The sequence below is a fragment of the Pseudorca crassidens genome, chromosome 2 (genome assembly GCF_039906515.1).
Source record: "Pseudorca crassidens isolate mPseCra1 chromosome 2, mPseCra1.hap1, whole genome shotgun sequence".
Lineage (NCBI taxonomy): Eukaryota > Metazoa > Chordata > Mammalia > Artiodactyla > Delphinidae > Pseudorca > Pseudorca crassidens.
Window position 1 is genome coordinate 73494891 of NC_090297.1, and position 26235 is coordinate 73521125.

Sequence of the window (26235 nt, forward strand, 5' to 3'; positions counted from 1 at the left end):
ATTTGAAGAAAACAGCAATTTTTAAAATATCTTTGAAAGATGTAAAAATGGTAGATAAGTGCTTAAATTTAAGAAACGTGGTAATTTTTAAATCATGTGGCTCTAAAATAAAAAGGCATTTTATTTGTCTTGGTTGATTAAAGCTTTAGAAAAGCTACTCCTTGGTTACAAGTGAACCGATAATTCTGCTCTAATGTTGCCGTGGTAACAACTCATGCTGATATAATTGAGAACATCTTATACATCCTGGTTCGAACATTTTCTCCCTGCCATTTTGAGTTGTTCTAGTGGTATATGAAGAAGCCTAGGATAACTAGCTTGAAAGAAATTAAATCTAGTTATACACATCTTTGGCATTAATCTGATGTTTACTAGTGATATCTCGCACTGAGCAGTTATGCTTTGCTTCTAGGAGCTTCTCTTTTTAAAACAAAAGAAAGCTCTTTTCATTTTCTGTGTGCTGCATGCTCTAATGTATGTGTTTACACCATCGGTTCTTATACCTCTAGAGATTAGCATAACTCCCTTTGCTGTTGGATTGTTGTTTTGAGCAGTATGTTTTGGAAAGGTTGATTTTCATCATGAGTGGTAAGTATGCTCTCTGAGACTCTGTAGGTTTGTATTTTTAAAAAATATTTAACTATAAAAGCAAAAAAACGTTTTATAGAGGGGCAGTTGTAAAGCCAGAACTACAGTGGATTACATTTTCTCTTGATGCTTTTGCATTTAGGGATTATAGTAATTTGCTTTTTAAATCCATTAACAACTGTGAATAATTAATATCACTATTAATAGTCAATACCAGTAATCAGTTTCTAATCTATTTTATGGTGTGATTTATTGTATTCATTATATTCATTAATACATTGTTATTAATTGTGTTATAAATTAGTGAGTAAAAGACCCACTGTGGTAAAGGAGGAATTATTTTAGTATCTGATCCTGAAGATAATTAAACTTTCCTTTTATTGGCTTTGTCTTTCTAATATTAATTTTTGTTAGCTTCTTTTTGGTTATATAAAAAATACTCAATTTTGCATAAGATGTTGCCAAAATTTTATTGATTTATTTGTTGCTTTTAACTATAATTCATTGAGAAATGGGAATTTAATGATGAAATAAATATATGCATTTTGGTTTTGGAGCCTTTGTTAAAATTTTTAGAAATAATTTTTTGGGAAATAATTTGTTAGAACAAGTACTTTTGTGATAGTTTCCTTTTTGTTTTTGTAAATATGATTTTTTCTAAACATTTCTAAAATTGTTTTTTGAGAAAATATACTACAGTATATACTGCAGTTTATCATAGGGTAAAAGCTGTTCACTTTAAGCCAAACCTGCAGCTAAAAATAGATATCCTGTTGTTAGAGGCAGAAATATTTGCTTAGAGCATAATTCATTAGCATCTTTTTGCTTAACTAAAAAAGAGGATGTTTATTAAGTTAACCTTTGAATCAGATACATGTTTAGGAAAAGTGTTATGGTTTTTCTCTTAAAGCAGTCTATAGTTTATACTTAAAAGATTTGGAATTGGAATTCAGAACCTGAGAGAGTTGGATTTTTGTGGTATAGTGGTAGAATTCCAAATAGATGAACATTTGCTTCCATAATTGGAGACCATCTTATTATTGCCAATAAACATTTTTTATCCTGCTGCTGTATAATATAAACCTCTTCAACACTGTTAGGTATTTATTTATAGAATGATATTAGACGTTAAAAGAACAATTTTGCATGTAATATATTAAGAATGATTTGTTATTGTTATTATCCTGTTATTCTTCTGTTAGATAGATCTTTCTGTTCGAGTGTTTTAAATTTGGGCTAATACTACAAAAGCAACATGTTAACATTTCTTAGGATTTCTTGGATATCAAAACTGAATATACCTGGTTATCACACTTAAAATACTGGATTTCTTTGAATACAGGCAGTGTGTTTTTTCTCCTTGAAAGTGTTCTAGAGGTTTTACAATTGGATATGTTGGTTTTAGCTGAAGAAAATTGTTACTGCTTCTCTATTGCTTTTTCTTTCAAGAAAGCTATGGATTATTCAGATAGTATTTGATATACTTGATCATATTGGTCTGCCCTTATAGCCTTTTTTAACCGTAGGAATTATAGTAATGACAACTAAACATTCTGACTTTTTCAGGATTGTCCAATTTCAACTAATGTTACTCATAAGTGGTTAAATGCCTCAGCCATTTCAAAATGTGGAAAATTTGAAATGAAGTGTGGTTTTATTTGTAAAAATGAGCAAATGCCAGACCTTTTTATCTAAGTCTTTAGCTATACATGTGATATTTATGTGTATGTGGTACTTTCCTAGTTAAAAAGCTATTTCTTTTCTCCTTCCTTGCCTATTAAATATCAGCTTTTGGGGGGAATAGTTTTCTCTGGAATCTATCTTTAGCCCTCTTTTAATGCTGCATTCTCTCTGAATGATCTCATCCAGTCCCACATCTTCAGTTGTTACCTGAATGTTCAGTGCAAAAGTGAATTTTCTCTTTCCATCCCAAATCTGCTCCTTTTTCATTCATCCTGATTTTTGTTAATGATCCCACTCGCCATGCAGGAACTTAAAACAGAAGCCTTGTAATCACTGAACTTGTTTCTTACTCCCCAGACATGCACTCAGCCATAAATTTCTATTGATTCTACATTAGAAATGTCTCAAAATCACTCAATTTTCTCCATTATCACTGACACTGAGAATGCTTTTGGATCAGGAATTCTGTATCTTTTCAATCCTTTTGCAGTAACAGCTTCACTGGTCTCAACTTCCAGTTTTATATCCCTCCAGACCATTTTCCATGCTGCCATTTTAAAACTGCAGATACACCCATTTCTTAACCCAACGTGAAAACTTTCAGTTACTCCTTAGTGCCTCTCAAATAAAGGTTAAACTCCTTAGTGGGGCATATGAGAGCAGTGCCCTGCCTTTCTGGCTTTATTTGCACCACTCTCATAAAATTCTGATCTAGTCATATTATACTACATATTATTCCTTGCTCCCTTTCCATATTTATATCTTTTATTATAAAAATTCTGAAAACCAGCTATGCTTTTCAGTGCCTCCATTATTGACTCTGTAGAGTCAGATGATTCCTCTATACTCCCAAAGCAAACTTATATAAACTATAACAATTATTTATATTATACTGAAATTATATATTTGCATATCAGTTTCCAATCACCATCCTTTGAACTCCTTAAGTCAAGGATAGTGCAGTGTTCATCTCTGTGTTTCCAGTGGTTACCCTAGTGCCCCAAACACAGTAATGAACTCATAAATTCTTGTGAAATAAATGAATGATTAAAACTTATCCATTTTTTATATAGTACAACACTTTTATTACATTACTGATGAAGAATATCAATCATGTATTTTGATTTTTTTGGTTCATGTGCTTATCGGAACATAACTAGCATCATTATATCAAAATCTCAAATGAAAACTCTGATTGGCCTTGTGGTAGTTGAGGGCAAATCTCTGAAAAAGATTTGCTATGCTTTGAATTACAGGAAAGTTACAGACTTGAGCAAAAGCATTTGAGTAATTCCCCTTTTTAGATCAATATTTTCTAAATTGAAAATTTAAGAACACAAAATTGGAAAAACAGTATATCAGTGGAATTAAGGAAGGGTACTTGCCTAGAAATGTATGTATCAGATTGAAGATCAGATGCCAAAGTTTAGCAGTTTTATTTTGAGTAGTTTGCCTTCATGGAAAAGAAATAAAAATAATTTCACCCTTACTAACTTGGATGGATGAAGCTTTTAAGAAAGACTGTGGGAGAGATGAGTGGAAAATCCAACACTGCTGATTTCTTTCATTCTAAAACAATTAATAGTGGGACAACCAGAAATTTGTTAGTCTAATCAAACTGAGAAAGTGGCTTTTCTTCTTCCAGATATAACAGGGCTCTTCCCTGATGTGATGGGCATCACAAGTAGTAAGGAACCCTATAGTCCTGGCTCCATTCCCATTTTGGATTATTTAAATGATAATATAAATATGTATATATATATATCAACTAAAAGATCTGAGAAGTTGATTCTAACATACCCAAATAGGAGGTGGGAGGATCCATCTTATTTGGGGGGAGCATTTGTAAAGTTTTGAAAGGCTTCTCATTGTTCATGAATGAATAAACAAGAAAAGTACCAATGTGGAACCTATAAAAGAGATCGTGCTCAAGGATAAGTTCACAGCCTTCAAGAGGAAGAGAATGAACTTATGTTTCGAAAATATTTATGAAGGAGGGTTTACAATAGGAAATTATAGATAGCGTCTATGTGGAATTCTTAAAAATTTCAAGTGAACATGGACTCTATAAAATAAGACGTTAAAGATAAAAAGATGAAACAAGAGACTAGGATGAGAGGAGAGCTGGACGAGAGGCAGGAATAGAAAAGAAGCAATAATGATGTAAGAAAAGGTTATAAGAAAATGAACCTGGCATTTGTAGAGTATAAAGCTGCATTAGAAGCAGTAAAGAGCAAAATAATCACTGCAGGAAGGTAAATTGAACATGTAAAGAGCTAACTTGATAAAAGCTACCAGAATGTAGGGAAAATGGACAGGATAAAAATTATGAGGTGAAAAGTATGTTAGATAAAAGTAGGAACTCTACAAATTGAATGAATAACATTCCTTCAGAACAGATAATGACTAATAGAACAGAAACAATCATAAAAAATTATGATTCAGGGAAACTTAGAAGAAAATCCTAAAAGTATACACTGAAAGAGCTCATTGTGTGTTGACAAAAATTAACAAAAATACCAGCACCTAAATATATCCTGATGGAAGTTTGAATTACGAGGATAAAAAATGAATTCCACAAACATCCAGCTCTCCTTGCATCTTACAACTTAACACACATTTTTTTCTTATACAGAAAAAAATCCATAAATTGCAGACTGGATAATTTGAAAATCCTTCTAGACCAAAAATTAACGAAGATACAACAGCACATAGAAATACTGAATAAAATATAACAAGCGTCCCTTTAAATGAATACTTGAATTTACAAGAATATAATAGAAATCCCCAGTGTGCAAAAAGTCAAATAGTAAGTGAAAAACCAGAGCTGTAAGGGGGAGCATACTTTGACTACCCTGAGGAAATTTTCATACCTTGGTGACAAAATGGCTTTTGTTTTAAATGGCCTCACAGAGACAGAAAAGTTCTTTGATCCATACAACTTGGGATTTCTTAGACTTGTGTATAAAGCCAGGATCCTCAAAGGATCATAACCTCAGGGAAAGCATAGACTAAAAAATAAAACATCTCCACTGACACGGGGAAAATAAGGAAGCTCACATTTCTTGGCTTGGGTTCCTGGGGAGGGGGGAGGGCTGTGTGTGCATGTGTATGGGATGCTTTTCCTGAGAGTTTGTAATCAACTGCTGCTTCTTCAGTAGCTTTCACGTTATAATCTGTATTAATTGTGTGGTTTAATAATTTTAAATAAAATACCTTAGAGTAACAGTTCCAGGCTGGTAACATCTATCGGATGCCAGGCAGAAGCTAATACAAAACATATCCTCATATCAAACCCTGCAGTTTTCTCACAGATAAAACCCCACTGAACTTTGAGTTCAGAGTCCAAAGCCAAAATGGATACATAACACACACAAACAATCTACAACAAAAGATATTTAGCAGATAAAACAGCATTAGACCCTACCAAGAATGTCAGAGTAGAATTGTCACATACAGGCTACCATTTAAATTAATCACATAAAAAAGAAATATAAGAGAAAAAAATTGTATGCACTTCCCACAGAGCCTCAAAATATATAAAACAAAATTGACCCGTTTAGAAGGAAAAATTATAACTATGTAAGATTTATAGATATATATAAAGAATTCTCACCCAGTAATTGGAGAATACACAGAAATATATAGAACACTTACAAAATTGATTTTTTGACTACACATATTTGATATACTTTAAAGAATTGATACATAGGCTGTGGTCTCTGACCACAAAGCAATTAAGTTTAATCAATAATAAAAGACTAATTAAATAAGTAAACACAAATGTTATATTTGGAAATTAAAAAAACTCAAATAACACACAGGTCAAGAAATAACTCATAAATTTAAAATTCAATTATGTATCAGAACTTGTGGGGTGCAGCTAAAGGATTTAGAGCCAAAATCTTAAATGTGTATGTTAGGAAAAGAGAAAGACATTTGTGATGTAAGGATGCAAGTAAACAAGTTAGAGAAAGCACAGTATGGTTAATCAAAAGAAGGAAAAAAGCTAATAGAGACATGAGCAAAAGTCAGTGGAATAGAAAATATTCATCAGAGTCAACGCGTAGTTCATGGAGAAGGCTTTTAAGAGAACTGATTAGAACTGTACCTATTTAAGATTTAATCATAGTTAAAATGTTTATTCAAAACTTAGCATGGGCTTCCCTGGTGGTGCAGTGGTTGAGAGTCTGCTTGCCAATGCAGGGGTCACGGGTTCGTGCCCCGGTCCGGGAAGATCCCACATGCCGCGGAGCGGCTGGGCCAGTGAGCCATGGCCGCTGAGCCTGCGCGTCCGGAACCTGTGCTCTGCAGCGGGAGAGGCCCGCGTACCGCAAAAAAAAAAAAAAAAAAAAAAAAGAAAGCAAAATTGGGACTGGACAGTTTTATAGTCAAGTTCAAAAAACAAAAATTTTAATCTTGTACAAAATTTTTCAAAGAATTAAAAAGGAGATATTCTTAATTTCTTAAATATATGTATTCTAGTAATAGTTTCACAAGTAAAGTATGGGAAAGAAAAGCAGTTAGAAACATGTTCTTTGAAGTTAGGAACAGGAGTAGAATGCTCATTGTCTTTATCTGTACACTATAACACTGTGAGTCATAACCTACACGGTAGGACAAGAAAAAGTTGGAGTAAAAAAAATTATCATTATTCACAGATATGTGATTATCTACATAGAAAATTCAAGAGAATCTACTAGTGTTATTTTAGAATTAATGAGAGTCTGCCAGTCTGCCATATAATATCAGTATATAAACATCAACTATGTGCTATACATCAGCAACAAACAAATGGTAATTTTTTAAAAAGTCTCCCTTTTACAATAGCAACCAAAGCTCTAAAGAACGTAGGAATAAATCTAATAAAAGAATAAGACCTTTAAGAGAAAAAAGGTATAAAATTCTACTGAGATATTTAATATTTAACAAGCAGATATCATTTTATACCCATTAGATTATCAAAAATTAGAACGTAAAAATTAAACAGTAACATTTTGTTGAGGATATGGATCATCAAGGATAGAGTGGTAGTATAAACTAGCACAACCATTTATTGAGCCACTTACTATTTAGTTAAGTTGAAAACGTGCATACCCTATCATCTAGGGATCCACTCCTATCTCTGTACTTTCCGCAACAAGACAGAACATTTGAATTCAGGACCAAATGGAAAATCTTTAGCATATGCTTCTGCCAGATAAAATATCCTCTGAGAAAAAGCCTCAGTGAACAATTAAGGAAGTAAAGTACATTTCAAAGAGCATTTCAAAAATTGCCTGGGTCATTAGTTTTATGACTATAAATTTACTTTAAGTTTTATCACAAAATCCTTTAGGGAACATCTTCAGTCAAACATGGCTTGGATGGCCTAGAAAATCCACAGCATCCCTAGACAGAGAGCAAGTTTGGAGAGAAAGCATGTACATGTGATTTGTAGTGAACGAGTACACTGTGTGAATTCATAGTGTATCCATCTGTCCATATAGATACTAGTCAAATAAGTTAATGTGTTTCTTTCTATAATTTGATCATTTAAATATATATGTCTCACCAAAAGTTTAAAATTTTTTTAACAGTGTAGTGAAAGAGTGGGTCAATTATAATGTTCACTTGTAACCAAGACTTGATAAAGAATTAACTAACAAAAAATTGTAAGGAGAGGACAGAAGAGTAAATGTAAGCAGTATTGCAATAAGAATAGCCTTTATTGCCTATTAAATTTTCAACCACTCATTCATGTGTGATTTTGTGCAAGACTAATTAATATCTTAGAAAAGAAAAGTAGGCCCATTTGTGCTGTTATGTGGTCCCATCCACTGAACTACACAAATAACAGTTATAGTAATTAAAGTTGTTTTTTATACCCACTGTCATTTTCAGGTTACAGTGAATTTGCTTTGAACGAACATGTTTGAATATGGTGAAGCAAAGTGTCTCTTCAGCAAAGTGAACACAATTGCTCTTCAGATTAAAGGGATAGAAATATGATATTTCATTAATACATTTCCAGAGTAGGGTTTTGACTGGTTAAAAAGATATATGTATCCAAAGAATTAATTGTAATCATTGTATAAAACACTTTTGAATATGTGTTTTTCATTCTATTCCTGTGTGTGAATATCTAATGAACATGTATGGGTTGGTAACTTCTTGTGTGTATGTTATTTTATGTGTTATTTAATCTGTTTAATTTATTCTTTTTGATCAAGCACGCAAATCATCAGAAGCATCTGGTAGGAAACCACTTTTTACAGAATAATTTGTTTGCTTTGTTGCTATAAGTTGCATTTTATGAGGCATTCTGTAGCAACTAGAATATTTTGTATTTACTGAAAATATTTGTACTACAGCATGTATGTGTGTGGGGAGGTATACTTAGAAATAACATATAGAGTTCTAAAGAGGTGAGTGTTTGAAGTAGGGGTGCCAGAAGACAGTATTACAGTCTACTAGATTTACACTTCCTACAGGTTTTGGAAGAGACTGTATTGTTATTTGTTGATAGAACTTGGTATTTTCATAACTAATTTACCTCCGTTCCCATCCTGTTTTGTGCTTTCTGACATACACTAAATAACCTAAATAGAATAATGCTTTTATTTAGGTAAAGAATGAAGATGAAAATAATTTAATTACATGAGATTAGGGGGACCATGAATTATAATCTGCTCAGTAAAAAAAATTTTTAACTTATTACAAAAAAAGATACTATTAAGAAACGACTGCTTATAGTACCTAATACTTGCTCTTTCCCTTATAGAAAATTTTAGAGGAACAGCTCCTTCTCTTATTCCCTAAATGGATAGCCATCAAGATTTAAAATATTCAGACCTGTAACCCCCACTGTTCTTCCTCCTTACTCTGGCTCCCCTCTTTCTTTAGCCAAGTGATCTTGCCTCCTATTTCCCAGAAGAAATGGAGTACAGCAATTGTGAATAACTCAGTTTACTCCTGGGCCTTTCCACATACTGAAAAGCGTCGCTGTGGCGAGTAGCTACCTCCCTGATTGGGCACTTTCTTGCCCATACACTTCACCTCCCACTGCTGCTGTACACTTTTACCCTATGCTGAAGCTATTTAGGTCTGTTGACATTTCCTGAGTAAACCATGCTCTTTCCTTTATGCATTTGATTCAAGATCATCCCAGCCTATCTTTGTCCTCAACTTCATCTGCCAGAGGAACTGTTTATCCTTCAAGATTCAGCACAAATGCTGCATCATCTTTTATGCCTTACCTTACTACCCAAGAATTTCCTCTTTTGAGCTTGAATAGCACCTGTAGATTTCTTAGTTGTAATCCTTGTCACATTCTATTACAGTGGTTCATCTATTTCCCCTTTAGCTTCTCATCTCCTATATAGTGGAGATATGTTCATTCTTTGTTGTGTTCCCAGAGTCTAGCTCAGTTTCTGGTACCATTGAACAGTGCTCAATAAATGTTGAGAAGATTGTTAAACCAGCACCAATGAAGTAAAAATACCTGGAAGACACTGTTGTCTCTCAGAAGGGACTTAATGAAGTATTACAATTCAGAGTGTCTTTCCTACAGTAGAGTTTTGAAAAAGAATAGAAGTCCAGAGATGGCATTGCAGTAGTTATAGGATGTATATTTCAGTATATGCTACTTAATATTATTAGCGCTATTGCTATGAGGAGTTAAATTTTTTGTTAGCTGTTTTAAGGAAAATTAGAATGGTATTGATTTTGGCGCTGAACAGTAATTATTGATTTTATTTCCTAACCATTTAATTTAAAAATATTCTATTTGAATATGTTCAGTCAAATAATCATTTCTACATTGTTTTAGTCTGTACATAATATTTTGTAAAAATGTGCATAAGTGATTTCATGCTAATATGCTGTTTTTATGAGTGTCATTTAATCATTGTTTAATTTATTTTTCGGATACAAGCTTGCTCCTCTTCAGAAGTATCTGGTAGGCAATTACTTTTAATAAAACAAATGTTACCTTTTAAAACTTTTTATTTGGTTGTTTGCAAGTTGTTATGCTCCTCTTAAAGTTATATTTTTATAAAATATTTTGAGTTAATAAAATATTTTAGTTGGTGGGAGAAATGGTTTAGTTTTATGTTGAGTTTTATCCACAGAAATTATTTATATTGCAGTTTCTTGTGTGATATTTTAGAAACAACAAATATAGCACTGTGAAATAGTGGGAGCTGTACAGGGTAACATAAGACAAATTAATACACACCACTTAAATTAGATAACCCAGGTTAATGAAAGGTTTTTGAAAGGAAAATATAGTTGTAAATCTTGAGTAAAACAGCTAATATTTTAATTGGGTATTTACCCTAGGAAGTTTATATTCTATTTTGTTCTGTTTTCTATTTGTTTCCCTTCTATTTTCTGACATCCATTAAAAGAAGTTAAATAAAATTGTGCTTTTATTGTAAAAGAGGTGTCAAAGAGAGAGGTGACATTTATCACATTACAAAGAAAACTGGAGAATTCAACATCTGGAGTAGTTATAATCTGTATAGTAATAGATTTATAAACCCTTCTTATAAAACATGAATGATAACCTCCTTTAAGCTTTGCATAATGGCATACTGTAATGAACAACATGCCCTTTTTATAACCAGTAGCAATCTAGAATCTAGCAGCAACACAGAACCAAAAATTGCCCAGTAAATAAATTTACTAACTATAATTAGTGAAACATTTCAGAATTATCTGAATAACATGGAATAAAGATATGCCATACTTGAATTTTTAATAAATTTTCCTAATGTTTAAAATGAACTCTCTAATTTTTAACAATGTCGTGTGTATAAATATATTCAAAGATATTTTGAGGGTGGTAAGATTTAAGTTTTTTTTAATGTACTTGTAGATATGCATAAAAATTATCACTTTGTTTCTTCTTTCTTCATCTCATGAATGTGGGTAAATATTTCTACAAACCAACCCTGGGTGAACATATAGATTCCTTTGGTATTTCTTAAACTGAAGAGAAAATAAATTTATATGGAAAATAAATGTAATTGAAGTATATACTTCTGGGAAGAAATTGAGGTAATTTTTGGTGTGTCCTCATTTTTTTAGTACTTAGTTTGCTCCATTATTGACCAGTACAGAACAAAATATATTTGCAGAAAAATCCTTTGTTGAGATGTTTTTTCCTAAGGAGTGTTACTAATCACTGTGTTTTCAGATAGGTACTGATGATTACTAAGAAGCATTACAACCAATATTATAACTCATGTGTTGAGCTCCAAAACCTGTGGCTGTTGCAGGATATCACAAGGGTTTAAATTGAGTGTAAATGTAGATATGGCTTATATATGAACACAAGAAAACAATTGAGAACTTCAAGTGTATGCTTTATAGGGAACTCCAGATTAAATGTGCTGCAGTGTTTGAATTTGGCTTTCTCCCACTACTCGTTTTATTAATTAGTTGCCAACACCTTATGTCAGTGGATATAAACTTTAAAAATAACTAGAGAAAAGCATTTAGAAAGTTAAATTCACCACTGTGTAAAAATAATAAAATCCAAAGCAAATACATATGGTTCTAGATTGCCTATTTTTTTTAGAGTTATTCATAATCTAGCATGTTATAAAATATTTTATTTTTTGTGTTTATATTTATAAGGTATATATTTTGGTTAACCAATATTTTTACAAAGAGTTAACTGTGTTCATCTTTGCATCTAAGTAGTACACATATAAACCAGACATTTCATGTGTATATGTATACTTACGTGACAAAAAGTGTTGCAGGAAGAGTTTTCTTTGTGGAATTATTTAATGACATTATAATTAATGCTTATCCTTACTCTAAAAAGGAATCTATTTGTTGAAATAATTTGCAAAATTTAACATCTTTAATTCACACCATTTCTGATAATTTTCATCTAAGACCTTTATGAGAACTGTTATTTACTTTCTACAGTGTTACTTGACAGTAAACTCAGAATACTGATGAGTACAGAGAGTATTTCAAAGATTTTCCTGAATATCCTATTAGTGCATGAAATTCAGTAGTACTTAAAATTTTTCCTTTAGTTTATTCACCAAGCAGGAAAAAAGGAAATTTTCCTTCAACTTACCATCTTTGGCAAATACTGCCAGTCCTTCCTTTGACCAGTTAGTTTTTTCTTAACTCAAGATCCAATTAGCAAAAAGTGACAGGAGAAGCTGAAACAGGATGTTAGGGATTTTTTCCTTTTCCTGATTTTCTTCCATGTCTCCAAATTATCTGTACTCATGCAGGCATCTGGAGAGTTTATACTGCAACTTGATGTGCAAGTTCTATAGATAGAAAATAACTAAAAATATTTTTCAAAAGAAATCAGAGGTATATTTTGGGAATCACAAGTTGTTTCTTAAAAGCCACAGTTGCATTTAGCAATAAATTATGTTTTTAATTTATTTTATAGCTGTCGTTTCCAAGTCAATGGCATGTGCAGATGTCTGTTTCATGCAAAAAAAAAGAGATCTTACTTATAAAACCACTCTTCTTCAGTTGTAACTAGTATATTAACTTTTTAGAAGTAGGATGACTTGAACCTTCCTAAACTCAAAGGAAATGTAATAATTTTCCACCCCCAAATCCACCCCCAGGAAGAATTAGATCATATTTGCATAAGTAGTTGCAATTATTTGATTCATTGTTTTGGTGAATGAGATTTTCATATAATGGAAAGATTCTAATTTTAAAAATTATTTTTCTTAAATTTTCTAAAATAGGTATTTTGGGAATATTTTGCAAAATACAAGTGACAGTTTATATAAAGTAGTAAAATAATATGTTCAGAAATGCACACTAGTGTTACATAAAAACTAATGTCTGCTGTTGGTGCCTGTGAACACCATTTTGAAATCTCAAAGCACTTAAAATGCCAACAGCTTTCTTGTTTAACAGTATTTTGCCAAAGGTACTTCAGTGGGGGTAAAGGAGGAAATTACAATATATCTTACATGCCTCAGTTTAATACTACTGCATCATTAGAAGATCTTATTAAAGTATTTGTGAACCCCTCATTGAACTTTTGTCTTTTTATCATCATTATCATCATTCTTATTATTACTTCTGAAATAAATGCCACTGTGCCATTTGTTTAGCCTTTTACTATTTCAACACTATTTAAATCCTACTTTCATCTTTATTTATAGATTCAGATATGAGAGGAATAAAGGGAACTCCCCCCCCCCCCAAAAAAAAGAAAGACTAAAATAATTACTTCTTGTGTAGTTAGGTTTTGCTCTCTCAAACCTAACTATGGGAAAAATAATACATTTTATTAATGCCATTTTATCTCTCTGGAATTTTTTTTTACTATTTGTTTCTAAAACCCTGAAGTTATTTTGTAAACAGAAATCATTGTTAGTAGCTTTGTGGGAAGACAATGAAAAGAGGAATCCTTTTAAATGATTCATCATTTATCAAATCTAAAACTTCAAACCACAGCTCTATAAAATAATGTGGCTACTATTGATCATTATATAAACATCTGGTTTTGAATTGCTTTACTTTAGTTTATATTATAAATTAGGCATTCAGGCATTTCGTTTGCTCCAAATTTAGAATGAGAGCTTTAAGCTGTTTGGGTTTTTTGGTTGTGGTTTGTTCTGTTTTATTTTTAAGTCTTTGTGGCTATTCTTTGTGTTAGTCTGTAGTTTTTCCCTTTCTCTTTACCTTCAGTAGAGAGGATACAAATCTAATAATATAAATCCTTATACCTGAAAACAGCCCTTTGTCAAAGTCAGTTAGTTTTGAAACTCCACAAATCAACAAATTCACATTCTCCAGATTTTTTACTTCTTAGGTTTACTCTGTTAATATCTGCTGGCTTATTTATTTACAATAAGTATTTTGTCCTATATTGATTTCTAACTTTTTTCATTACTTTCAGGTATGTTTTCAGGAACAGTATTTTTATTATTAAATTTGAAATTAGCAAAGTGACCTCCATAGAGAACAGTATTAGATATTCTTAGAAATTGGAGAAACTGTTTGCTTCTTCTTTAGAGAAACTAAATAGCTCTCTAGTCTAATCATGGTTGTGAATACATGTTTCATGGCAACCATAGTTGACTTAAGTCTGTGTTTTTTAAGCAAATATATTTATGTGTAATGTATTTATGTATGTAGTATAAATATTCTTAGAAGTCAAAATTTGGTTTTTTTTTTTTTTTTTTTTTTAAATATATTTTCAGTGAAAGAGTTTCTAGCCAAAGCCAAAGAAGACTTTTTAAAAAAATGGGAAAATCCTGCTCCGGTAAGGAACATTTAAAATTTTCTGTGATTTAAAAATCTTGCTTTAAGTAAAATCATGATTCTCACCTAAATAATTTACTACTTCAGAAAGTTTAATTTTCAAATAGCATTAGTAAATATAAGCTGAACGTGAGAATTTTGCCATAATATTATGTTTTGATTTATTAATAATTTTATGTATACCTAAATTGGAGAAGGAACTAATTTCTGATATAATACCTGATTATACATTTTGATACTAATTCCAAGTTGCTACAAACTCTTGATATTTTCTAATATTCTAGTCATTTTGATTTATGCCTTCGATAGCATATTTATTATTTTTATTAATTATGACAATTAGGGATCATATTGTGCAGTTTCAAATTCTTAATCACAAATACTTGGCTACTGACAACATACCAAGTACACTAGGATCCTTTCATAAATGTTTTGATGAGTTAAGTTCTATATAATTTAAGTACTTTAGATCTTAACTAAGATCTAAAAATTATATATAAAAAGAGCCATCTACACTTGCCAAAAACTCTTTTTCAATTTATTTTTATAAATAATTAATGACCTTTAATAGTAGGTGAAATTTTGAAAACTTTTCCTAGCATAAAAATCCTTTTGAAGTATTTTTTCACTAAAAAATATTTAATTTTAAATAAAATGTTACGTTTTATGAAGATGCCATCATTACCAAGATTTAGAGCATGAGCTATATAATTTATGAGGAAGATAGCATATTCGTATGAAAAGCAGTGACTAGCAGAAAGAGATGTTTTGTTGTCTATTAATGATGTTTATTTTCATTATTTAGTTGGGAACTTTATTAAACATTTCAATCCATTGTTGTTGATAAAACCAAAAATTAAATATTAATCCATAAAATTAAATAATTAATTCAGTCAGAATTATAAGGACTTTTTCTTTCTGTATCCATACAGAATCTCATGGCAATTTAAAATTATTAGAAATAAGAATGAAAACAAGTTTTATAAATAAAAACTTAGAGTTACTTGCTTCCTCCTTAATGATTCAGTAAGAAGCTATGATGTGTCTCCAAAGGCAAGGTTGATTTGCAAAAGATTAAGTCCAACTACAGTGAATTCCAGTAGCAATCCAAATTCCTCACTTATAAAAGAACCATATTGCATCACATTTTTCTAAAGCTTAATGCTATACAGAATGGCCCTTGGAAATATTTTTTCCAAGATTTTCATGAAGATGTTTATAATGAAAACCTATTAAACAAATGGGTTAGCAATTACTATTTGGTGCCACTTAGCACATAATTTGTTCCTAGTAATTTTCATTTTGTTGTGGCAGCAACAAATTCAATAGATTGATGCCTCCAATTCTTTGCTTCTATGCTATAGTCAAAGCCAAAGATATTTGCTTGTAACAAAGCATCTTTCAAGGAGAAAGAGAGTGATTATTCTTCTGGGACTCTGACTTTTGGTTATCTTTGTGGGAGTGAGAAACTCTTTTTACCTTATTGTTACTTTTTTAGGTAATACTGGGTTGTTATCACATCAGAGAGAGAAAACCATTAGTATCTCTCATGCTGTTATTATCTAGTTCATATAAGGATAGAAAGGAAGTAAGACAGTGTTTCTTCAGAGGTAACTCTAGTGAAAGGACTCTGATCCTCAGCTTATCTATTCATTATAATTATTTGTAAGTGCACTAAGACTGTGTGGCTTCCATGATTGCATACTTCTGGTCAGTTTGTAATTATTAAAATATGGAGCTAATTTATTAGAAGTCCAATACTATGAATTCATATTAGAATATGGCCTTTCATATTTCAACTGAGGATCTTACTTCCTCACATTACTATTATGCTTTGTTTTGCGATGTAAGTCTCTTCTCAAATATTAGATCCTTTCTTATTCAAAGGGAAAAATAGAACCAATAATCTGCAATTTCAGTAGTCTCTTTGTATTGTTTTTAAATGGATAGTTATAAATTACCTATTCTGATAGCATATCATTAAATCTATTATAGTTTTCATAGTCTTCTTATGAAAATTTCTAATTTTAAAGTTTATTTTTTCATGTATATGTAGAATAATGCTGGGCTGGAAGATTTTGAAAGGAAAAAAACCCTTGGAACAGGTTCATTTGGAAGAGTCATGTTGGTGAAACATAAAGCCACTGAACAATATTATGCAATGAAGATCTTAGATAAGCAGAAGGTTAGTGTATGCATTGGTTTGGGGTTTTTTTTTTTGGAATTTAAAAAAAATTTTTAATTTTAAATTGAAATATAGTTGATTTACAATGTTGTGTTAGCTTCAGGTATACAGCAAAGTGATTCAGTTATATACATATATATTCTTTATTAGATTCTTTTCCATTATAGGTTATTACAAGATATTGAGTATAGTTCTTTGTGCTATACAGGTTCTTGTTGGTTATCTATTGTATATATAGTGGTGTGTATATTTTAATCCCAAACTCCCCATTTATCCCTCCTCCCCCACCTTTCCTTTTGGTAACCATAAATTTGCTTTCTATGTCTGTGAGTCTATTTCTGTTTTGTAAATAAATTCATTTGTATCATTTGTTTAGATTCCACATATAAGTGATATCATAGGATATTTGTCTTTGTCTTGCCTACTTCACTTAGTATGGTAATCTCTAGGCAGAATACTCTTTAACATAAATTGCAGCAATATTTTTTGGCCCCATCTCCTAGAGTAATGGAAATAAAAACAAAAATAAACAAATGGGATCTAATTAAACTTAAAAGCTTTTGCATAGCAAAGGAAACCATAAACAAAATGAAAAGACAACCTACTACAGAGTGGTAGAAAATATTTGAAAATGATACGACTGACAAGGGATTAATTTCCAAAATATACAGCTTATTACAGCTCAATATCAAGAAAACAAACAGCCTAATCAAAAAATGGGTAGAAGATGTAAATAGACATTCCTCCAAAGAAGACATACCAGTGACCAACAGGCACATGAAAAGATGCTCAATATTGCTAATTATTAGAGCAATGCAAATCAAGACTACAATGAGTATCACCTCACACTGGTCAGAATGACCATGATCAAAAAGTCTACAAGTAATAAATGCTGGAGAGGGTGTAGAAAAAAAGGAACCCTCCTACATTGCTGGTAAGAATGTAAATTTGTACAGCCAATATGGAGAACAGTATAGAGGTTCCTTAAAAGACCAAAAATAGAGCTACCACAGGATCCTGCAATCCCCCTCCTGGGCATATATCTGGAGAAAACCATAATTCGAAAAGGTACATGCACCCTAATGATTATAACAGCACAATTTACAGTAGCCAAGACATGGAAGCAACCTAAATGTCCATCAACAGATAAGTGGATAAAGAAGATGTGTGTATATATACACAATGGAATATTACTCAGCCATAAAAAAATGAAATAATGCCTTTTGCAGCAACATGGATGGACCTAGGGATTATCATGCTAAGTAAAGCAGTCAGACAGAGAAAGACAAATATCACATAATATTGCTTATATGTGAAATCTAAAAAGATGATACTGGTGTATTCATTGTTATTTACCTGAAGAGTAAATTTTATCTGCTAGATTATTAAACACATGCGATAGAATAACTTACCAATGACACCTTCAGATAATTTTATTGTTGTGTTTAATTTGCATTCCTCTTTATTGTGACTATATGACACATACAATTAATAGTTTGAGTGTAGGGGGGTACATTATGATTTCAATAATTATTTATACATAATAGGTATATATATGTTTACTAACAAAATATTGAATTCTATATGTAAAGAACAGGCATCTCTATTACATTCTGCCTTGTGGAAAAATGCAGGGGCCAATTACTTGATCCTTAGATTGAGGTAACAGAAATTTAGTGATTTATTTTATGACTTAATTTAATTGACAGTTGAAGCCCTGTTGTTTAACATGATTGAGCTGTTTAATTTAAAATGTAAGTTAAAGCAGGAAAAAATTTGAAAACCTGCATACTGTAACAAATATCAAATCATTATATTATGCACCTCAAACTAATAATGTTACATGTCAGTTATAGCTAAAAGAAATAAATTAATTAAAAAATGAATTTTAAGTATTTATCATATATTAGTGTTATCTAATGAATCAAGGTGTCTGAATAATTCACGCTTTAAATATTAAGCTTCTGTTTTCCTAGTAATGACTATTAAGGGAAAGTAAAAGAAAAATGGCGAATCTTGATTTGTTATCTTACAGATATTATGTACTCAAGAATGACATTTTGGCTTGCTGGGATACAGATAGGAAAATGTGGAGGAAACAGTACTGAACGAGTAATCAGGGTTACAGATGGTGGGTAAATTAGTGCTATCCAATAGAAATATAATGTGAGGCACATATGTCATTTTGAGTTTTTTAGTAGCTACATTTTTAAAAAGTAAAAAGAAATAGTTAAAATTATCCTTAATTAATAGATCTTTATTTAGCCCAAGGTATCTAAAATACTATCACTGCCACATGTAATTAATATAAAAATTACTGAGATGTTTCATATTCTCTTTTTCATACCAAGTTATCAAAATCTGATGTTTATTTTACACTTACAGTATATCTCCATTCAAATTAGCCTCATTTTGAGTGTTAAATAACCACATTGTGGCTAGTGGCTACCATATTGGACAGCACAGCATTAGACTGGTCTGAGGTTTCAGTCCAACCTCTATTTTTTTTTTTTTCGGTACGCGGGGCTCTCACTGTTGTGGCCTCTCCCGTTGCGGAGCACAGGCTCCGGACGAGCAGGCTCAGCGGCCATGGCCCACGGGCCCAGCCGCTCCGCGGCATGTGGGATCTTCCCGAACTGGGGCACGAACCTGTGTCCTCTGCATCGGCAGGCGGACTCTCAACCACTGCGCCACCAGGGAAGCCCAACCTCTATTTTAAAACAAAAACCAAAACTAACCCCTAATATGAAAAGTAGTAATGGATTAAGTCTCTCTAAAATTAAATTCACCCATACACACATTTGTGCATCTTTGTCTACTGCCCTCTTTCACTTTATCTTTTCTAACCATGCTTCTTGAAAAAATAGTTTAATCACTCACCGCTAACTCACTTCCTTTTAATTCTTCAACCCACAACAATTTAGCTGCCTCCTTGTTTATCTCCTGCTTCTTGCTACTCTACTGAAATGGCACTACCATGGATCACCAATCCAGTGACTTAATCACCAAGTCCAGTGGACTCTTTTTGCTCATCTTATGTGACTTTTTTAGAGCCAGGACTGTAGTGATACTCCCTTGAAACTGTCTTGTCCCTGGACTTCTGGAACCCCATGCTCCTAATTATAGTATTTCCTCTCTGGGCTCTTCTTTTTCATGTGCCTTTTCCTGTTTTGTTCTATTTTTTCCTTCTGTCTGCTCTTTAAAGATTGCTAATCTCAATCGCTGGACTATCCACTCTTCCTGTTTTCTTGTTCTGTACCCTCTTCCCGTGTACTCTAATCCAAGCTTCAACTCATCATTGAACTCTACACTTCTGATTTGTACAATCTGAGCATGGAGCTCTTAGAGATCAACTAGTCCTTACCCTAATTATCTAGATGAGGTAATTGGATCTTAGGGAGGGTAAGTGACCAGCATACTTGTATTGCTAGCACAACAACAAAATGTCTCCAATTTGCTTGCTTGCTTGTTTGTTTGAAGCATAATAGACTTACAATATTATATTAGTTACAGGTGTACAACATAATGATTTGATATTTCTATACATTACAAAATGATCACCATGACAGTCTAGTTACTATCTGTCACAATACAAAGTTATCATAATATTATTGACTATATTTCCTATACTGTATTTTAACCTGTGATTCATTTATTTTGTAACTCTTAATTTATCCTGTAAACTCTTAAAGTTCGTATCTCTTAATCTCCCTTACCTATATCATTCATCACCCCACACCTCCTCCCCTCTGAGTTCTCTGTATCTATGAGTCTGTTTCTGTTTTGTTATGTTTGTTCACTTGTTTTTTTAGATTCTACATATAAGAGAAATCATATGGTGTATTTCTTTGTCTGTCTGACTTATTTTACTCAGCATAATACCCTCATACCTCTAAGTCCATCTATGTTGTCACAAATGGCAAGATTTCCTTCTTTTTTTATTGCTGAGTATATTCCGTTTTATATTCCATCTTCTTATCAATCCATCTGTTAATGGACACTTAGGTTGCTTCCATATCTTGGCTATAGTAAATAACACTGCAGTGAACATAGGGGTGCATATATCTTTTTGAATTAGTGTTTTTATGTTCTTTGGAAAAATACCCAGAAGTGGAATTGCTGGATTGTATGGTAGTTCTACTTTTAATTATTTGAGGAACCTCCATACTGTTTTCCATAGTGACTGTACCAGTTTACATTCCTACCAACAGTGCATGAGGGTTCCATTTTCTCCACATCCTTGTCAACACTTGTTATTTGTGTCTTTTTTATAATAGCCATTCTAACAGGTGTAGGGTTATATCTCATTGTAGTTTTGATTTGCATTTCCCTGATAATAAGTGATGTTGAGTATTTTTTCATGTACCTGTTGACCATCTGTGTGTCATCTTTAGAAAAATGTCTACTCAGGTCCTCTGCCTATTTTTCAATAGGGTTGTTTTTTGATGTTGAGTCTTATGATTTTTTTTTAATATCTTGGATATTAACCCTTTATCAGACATTGTTTGCAGTTATTTTCTCCCATTCAGTTGGATGCCTTTTTGTTTTGTTCATAGCTTCCTTCACTGTGCAGAAGTATTTTAGTTTAAGGTAGTCCCATTTGTTTACTTTTGTTTTTGTTTCCCTTGCTTGAGGAGACATATCCAAAAAAACATTGTTAAGACAGGTGTCAAAGAGCATACTGCCTATGTTTTCTTCTAAGAATTTTATAGTTTCAGATCTTACATTTGAGTCTTTAATCCATTTTGAGTTTATGTTTGTATATGGTGTGAGAAAATAACCCATTTTGATTCTTTTGCATATAGCTGTTCAATTTTTCCAGCACCGTTTATCAAAGAGACTATCTTTTCTCCATTGTATATTCTTGCCTTGTTTGTTGTAAATTAATTGACCATATAAGCATGGGTTTATTTCTGGGCTTTCTATTCTGTTTCATTGGTCTATGTGTCTGTTTTTATACTAGTTTCATACTGTTTTGATTATTGTAGCTTTGTAGTATACTTTGAAATCAGCAGGCATGATACCTGCAGCTTTGTTCTTCTTTCTCAAGATTGTTTTGGCTATTCAGGGTCTTGTTTACATATAAATTCTAGAATTATTTGTTCTAGTTCTGTGAAAAATGCTGTTGGTATTTTGATAGAGATTGCATTGAATCTGCAGATTGCCTTGAGTAGTACGGCCATTTTAAGAATCTTGAGTCTTCCAATCCATGAGCTCAGTGTATCTTTCCATTTGTTTGTGTCATTTTTAATTTATTTCATCAATGTGTTTTAGTTTTCTGAGTACAGGTTTTTACCTCCTTGGTTAGATTTATTTCTAAGTGTTTTATTGTTTTTGATGCAGTTGTAAGTGGGACTGTTTTAATTTCTCTCTCTGATAGTTTGTTGTTAGTGTATTAAAACACAAAAGATTTCTATACATTAATTTTGTGTCCTGAAACCTTACTGAATTCATTTATTATAATAGGCTTTTTTGTGGCATCTAAAAAATGCAGGGGGGAAGTAAGAATGCAGAGCCATTAGAATGCATTCAAACTTAAGAGATTATCAACTTAAATAACCACATATATGTATAGGTTGTTATATATAAACCTCCTGGTATCCACAAACCAAAAATCTGTAATAGATACACACACAAAAAAAGAGAAAGGAATCCAAACATAACAGTAAAGATAGACATCAGATCACAAGGGAAGAGAGCAAAAGAAGAAAGAAACAAAAAAAAAACTACCAAAAAAACCCACCTGAAAACAGTTACCAAAATGACAATAAGTACATATCTACCAATAATTACTTTAAATGTAAATGGACTAAATGCTGTAGTCAAAAGATAGAGTGGCTGAATGAATAAAAAACAAGACCCATATATATGTTGCCTACAAGAGAATCACTTCACATCTAAAGACACACACAGACTGAAAGTGAGGGGATGGAAAAAGGTATTCCATGCAAATGAAAATGAAAGCTGTGGTAGCAATATTTATATCAGACAAAATAGACTTTAAAACAAAGACCATAACGAGACATGAAGGACATTACATAGTGATAATTGGGTCAATGTCAGAAGAAGTAATAATAATTATAAATATATATGCACCCACCATAGGAGCAGCTAAATACATATAGCAAATATTAACAAACATAAAGGGAGAAATTGATAGTAACATATTAATAGTAGGGGACTTTAATATTCCACTTACATCAATGGACAGATCGAGATAGAAAATCAATAAAGAAACACTGCCCTTAAGTGACACATTATACTAGATGGGTTTAATAGCTATATATAGAAAATTCCATCCCAAAGCATCAGAATACACATTCTTTTTCAAGCACACATGGAAATTCTCCAGGGTAGATCAATGCTAGGCTACAAAACAAGTCTTAATAAATTTAAGAATATTGAAATCATATCAAGCATCTTTTCCAACTACAATTATATGAGACTAGAAACCAACGACAAAAAAAAAGTACAAGCAACACAAACACATGGAAGCTAAACATAGTGCTACTGAGCAACCATTGGGTCACTGAAGAAATTAAAGTGGAAATCAGAAAATACCTGGAGACAAATGAAAATGAAATGCAATGATCCAAAATCTGTGGGACACAGTAGAAGCATCTCTAAGAGGGAAGTTTATAGTGATACAAGCCTCCCTCAGGAAACAAGAAAAATCTCAAATAAACAGCCTAATCTTACACCTAAAAGAACTAGAAAAAGAAGAATAAACAAAACCCAAAGTTAGTAGAAGAAAAGAAACCATAAAGATCAGAGCAGAAATAAATGAAAGAGAGACTGAAAAAAACAATAGAAAAGATAAATGAAACTAAGAGCTGTTTCTTTAAAAGATAAGAACCTTTAACCAGACTCATCAAATAAAAAGGAGAAAGGGTCCAAATAAATAAAATCAGAAATGAAAAAGAAGAAGTTACAACTGACACCACAGAAATACAAAGGATCATAAGAGATTACTACGAACAATTACATGCCAACTAATTGGACAAACTAGAAGAAGTGGATAAATTCCTAGAAGAGTACACTCTCTCAAGACTGAATCAGGAAGAAATAGAAAATATGAACAGACCAACTACCAGTAATGAAATTGAATCAGTAATTAAAAAAAAAAAATACCTCCCAACAACAAAAGTTCAGGACCAAATGACTTCATGGGTGAATTCTACCAAACATTTGAAGAAGAGTTTACATCTGTCCTTCTCAAAGTATTCCAAAAAATTTCAGAGAAAGGAATGCTTGTGACCTTATTGAATGAGGCCAGCATCACCCTGATACCAAAACCGAAAAAAGACACCATAAAAAAAGAAAACTATAGGCCAATGTAACTGATGAACACAGACGCAAAAATCCTCAACAAAATATTAGAAAACCAAATTCAATATATTAAAAAGATCATACACCACGATCAAGTGGGATTTATCCCTGGGTGCAAGGATGGTTCAGAATCCACAAATCAATCAATGTGATACACCACATTAACAGATTGAAGAACAAAAATCATATGATCATCTCAATAGATGTAGAAAAAGTTTTTGACAAAAAAGCTTTTGACATGAACATCCATTTATGACAAAAACTTTCAACAAAGTAGGTATAGAGGGAACAATACCTCAACATAATAAAGGCCAAAAATGACAAGCCTACAGCTAACACTTATACTCCCTGGTAAACTGAAAGCATTTCCTCTAAGATCAGGAATGAGATAAAGATACCCACTCTGTCCACTATTATGCAACATAGTATTGGAAGTCCTAGCCACAGCAAACGGACAAGAAAAAGAAAAAGAATCCAAATTGGAAAGGAAAAAGTACAACTGTCACTTTTGGGAGATGACACGATACTATATTAAATTTATATGTTTTTTATTAAACCTATTATTAAAATGTTATTATCTGTATAGTCCCTCATATTTTTTGTTAAGATGTTAACAGAATGTACTCTAGTCATAAAATATTAAAAGGATTACAAACGATACCATTTTTATGCTTTAAAGTATTTAGGGAAGTTTCAAATTTCTTTTTTAGTAAGGTAGTGAGAAGTAAGATAAGTTACTGAGAAGATTAACTCGTTGATTAAATATTGGTGAAAGAGCATTTTCCAGAAGAATAGCTGCCATTTGAAGTCATTTCTACTGCGGCAATGTTCTGGATCTATTCATAATTAGGACAAAGTGTTTATGTTCTGAATTTTTTTCAAGTTTATTTACTGTAATTTGCTAAAGATAAGTAATAAAATAACACTCCATAATAACCTTTTTGCCATAAATCTTTCAATTAACTCTTTTTGGCTTCTATCTTATAGTGTATGGAGCATGGGGAAGAAAATCAGTGCAGAAATCAAGGAAATCTCATTTCTTTATTCCTTACTATATGTCTAGCATTGCTAGGTACTTTATATTATTGTATCAGTGAATCTTCCCAACAACTTTGTGTGACATTAATTTCCCTTTTAAGCCCATAACCTATTTAAGTAATTTTTCCAAAGTCAAACAGCTAGTAAGATGAACTAGGAATTTGCACAAGCTTTGTCTGATTTCTATGCCTCCACTCCTTGTTTAATTTTTCCTTTGAAATGTATTTGTTATCCCTAAGATTCTTTCTACCACCACATAATTTGGTCTCTCACTAACGTTAACTGGGCTTTCACAATAGCATCTTAATTAATTTTCACAACCCCACACTTTTCCCCCTGTACTAATTCACCCTCCTCGTTGCCAGTGAAGTTTTCTTACCATATCATATCATTTCACTTAGTCAGAAAGCTTCCTGATGTTTATTAAATGAAGCCAGAGCTCTGCAGCCTACTTTCAAGCACTTTATAATTTTCTTCCAGACTCCACTATAGGCTTATTTGACACTTTTCCTACATGTCCTCTATTCTCTACTTCTCTGATTGAAACTTGACTCACAGGAGTATTTGGTGCTCTGCTGGGTGGTGCAGGGTAATATGCGGTGATACATGGCCTATCTTCTATATTAATATCTTCTCAAGTGTTTGGCTAAAAAAAAGTCAGCTGATAAGTAATTATTTAGAAGTGCTTTTAAATATATATATTTAAATTAACATAAATATTAAGAAGTAAATATAAATTTTATTTGAATTTTGAAAATAAAACATGGGCTATATTCCCAGGGGTACTTGTTAATTTTCTCTGCCATTCTGGCATACTTCATCACCAAATTTTGAGAAGCACTGTCCTAAGCTATTACCAAATGGAGTTAGCAATCAGACTTACCTTTTTTTTTCTTTCCAGTTTTAATGATATATAATTGACATATAGCCTGTATTAGTAATGATTTGATTTATATAATAACATCATGAAATGATCACCATAATAAGTTTAGTGAATATCCATCTTCTGATAGAAGCAAAATAAAAGAAAAAGAAAAAAATTTTTTTCCTTGTGATGAGAACTCTTAGATTTACTCTCAGCAGCTTTCATATGTAACATACAGCAGTGTTAATTATATTTATCATGTTGTACATTACATCTCTAGTACTATTTATGTAAG

General features: G+C 32.0%; 1 protein-coding gene across 9 annotated transcripts in view; it reads left to right on the plus strand.

The window, feature by feature from the left end:
* The window catches only part of PRKACB (protein kinase cAMP-activated catalytic subunit beta), a 143116-nt gene that overhangs the window by 79868 nt on the left and 37013 nt on the right, over positions 1-26235 (plus strand). For 4 of the 9 annotated variants that reach the window (XM_067726710.1, XM_067726706.1, XM_067726712.1 and 1 more), the window contains exons 2-3: positions 14463-14524; positions 16580-16708. In XM_067726710.1, the coding sequence (XP_067582811.1) occupies positions 14463-14524; positions 16580-16708 (191 nt within the window). Of the gene's footprint in view, positions 1-255; positions 589-8483; positions 8508-10186; positions 10211-14462; positions 14525-16579; positions 16709-26235 lie in introns of those variants that run through there. The other 5 variants (XM_067726707.1, XM_067726708.1, XM_067726709.1 and 2 more) reach the window with 4 other exon arrangements.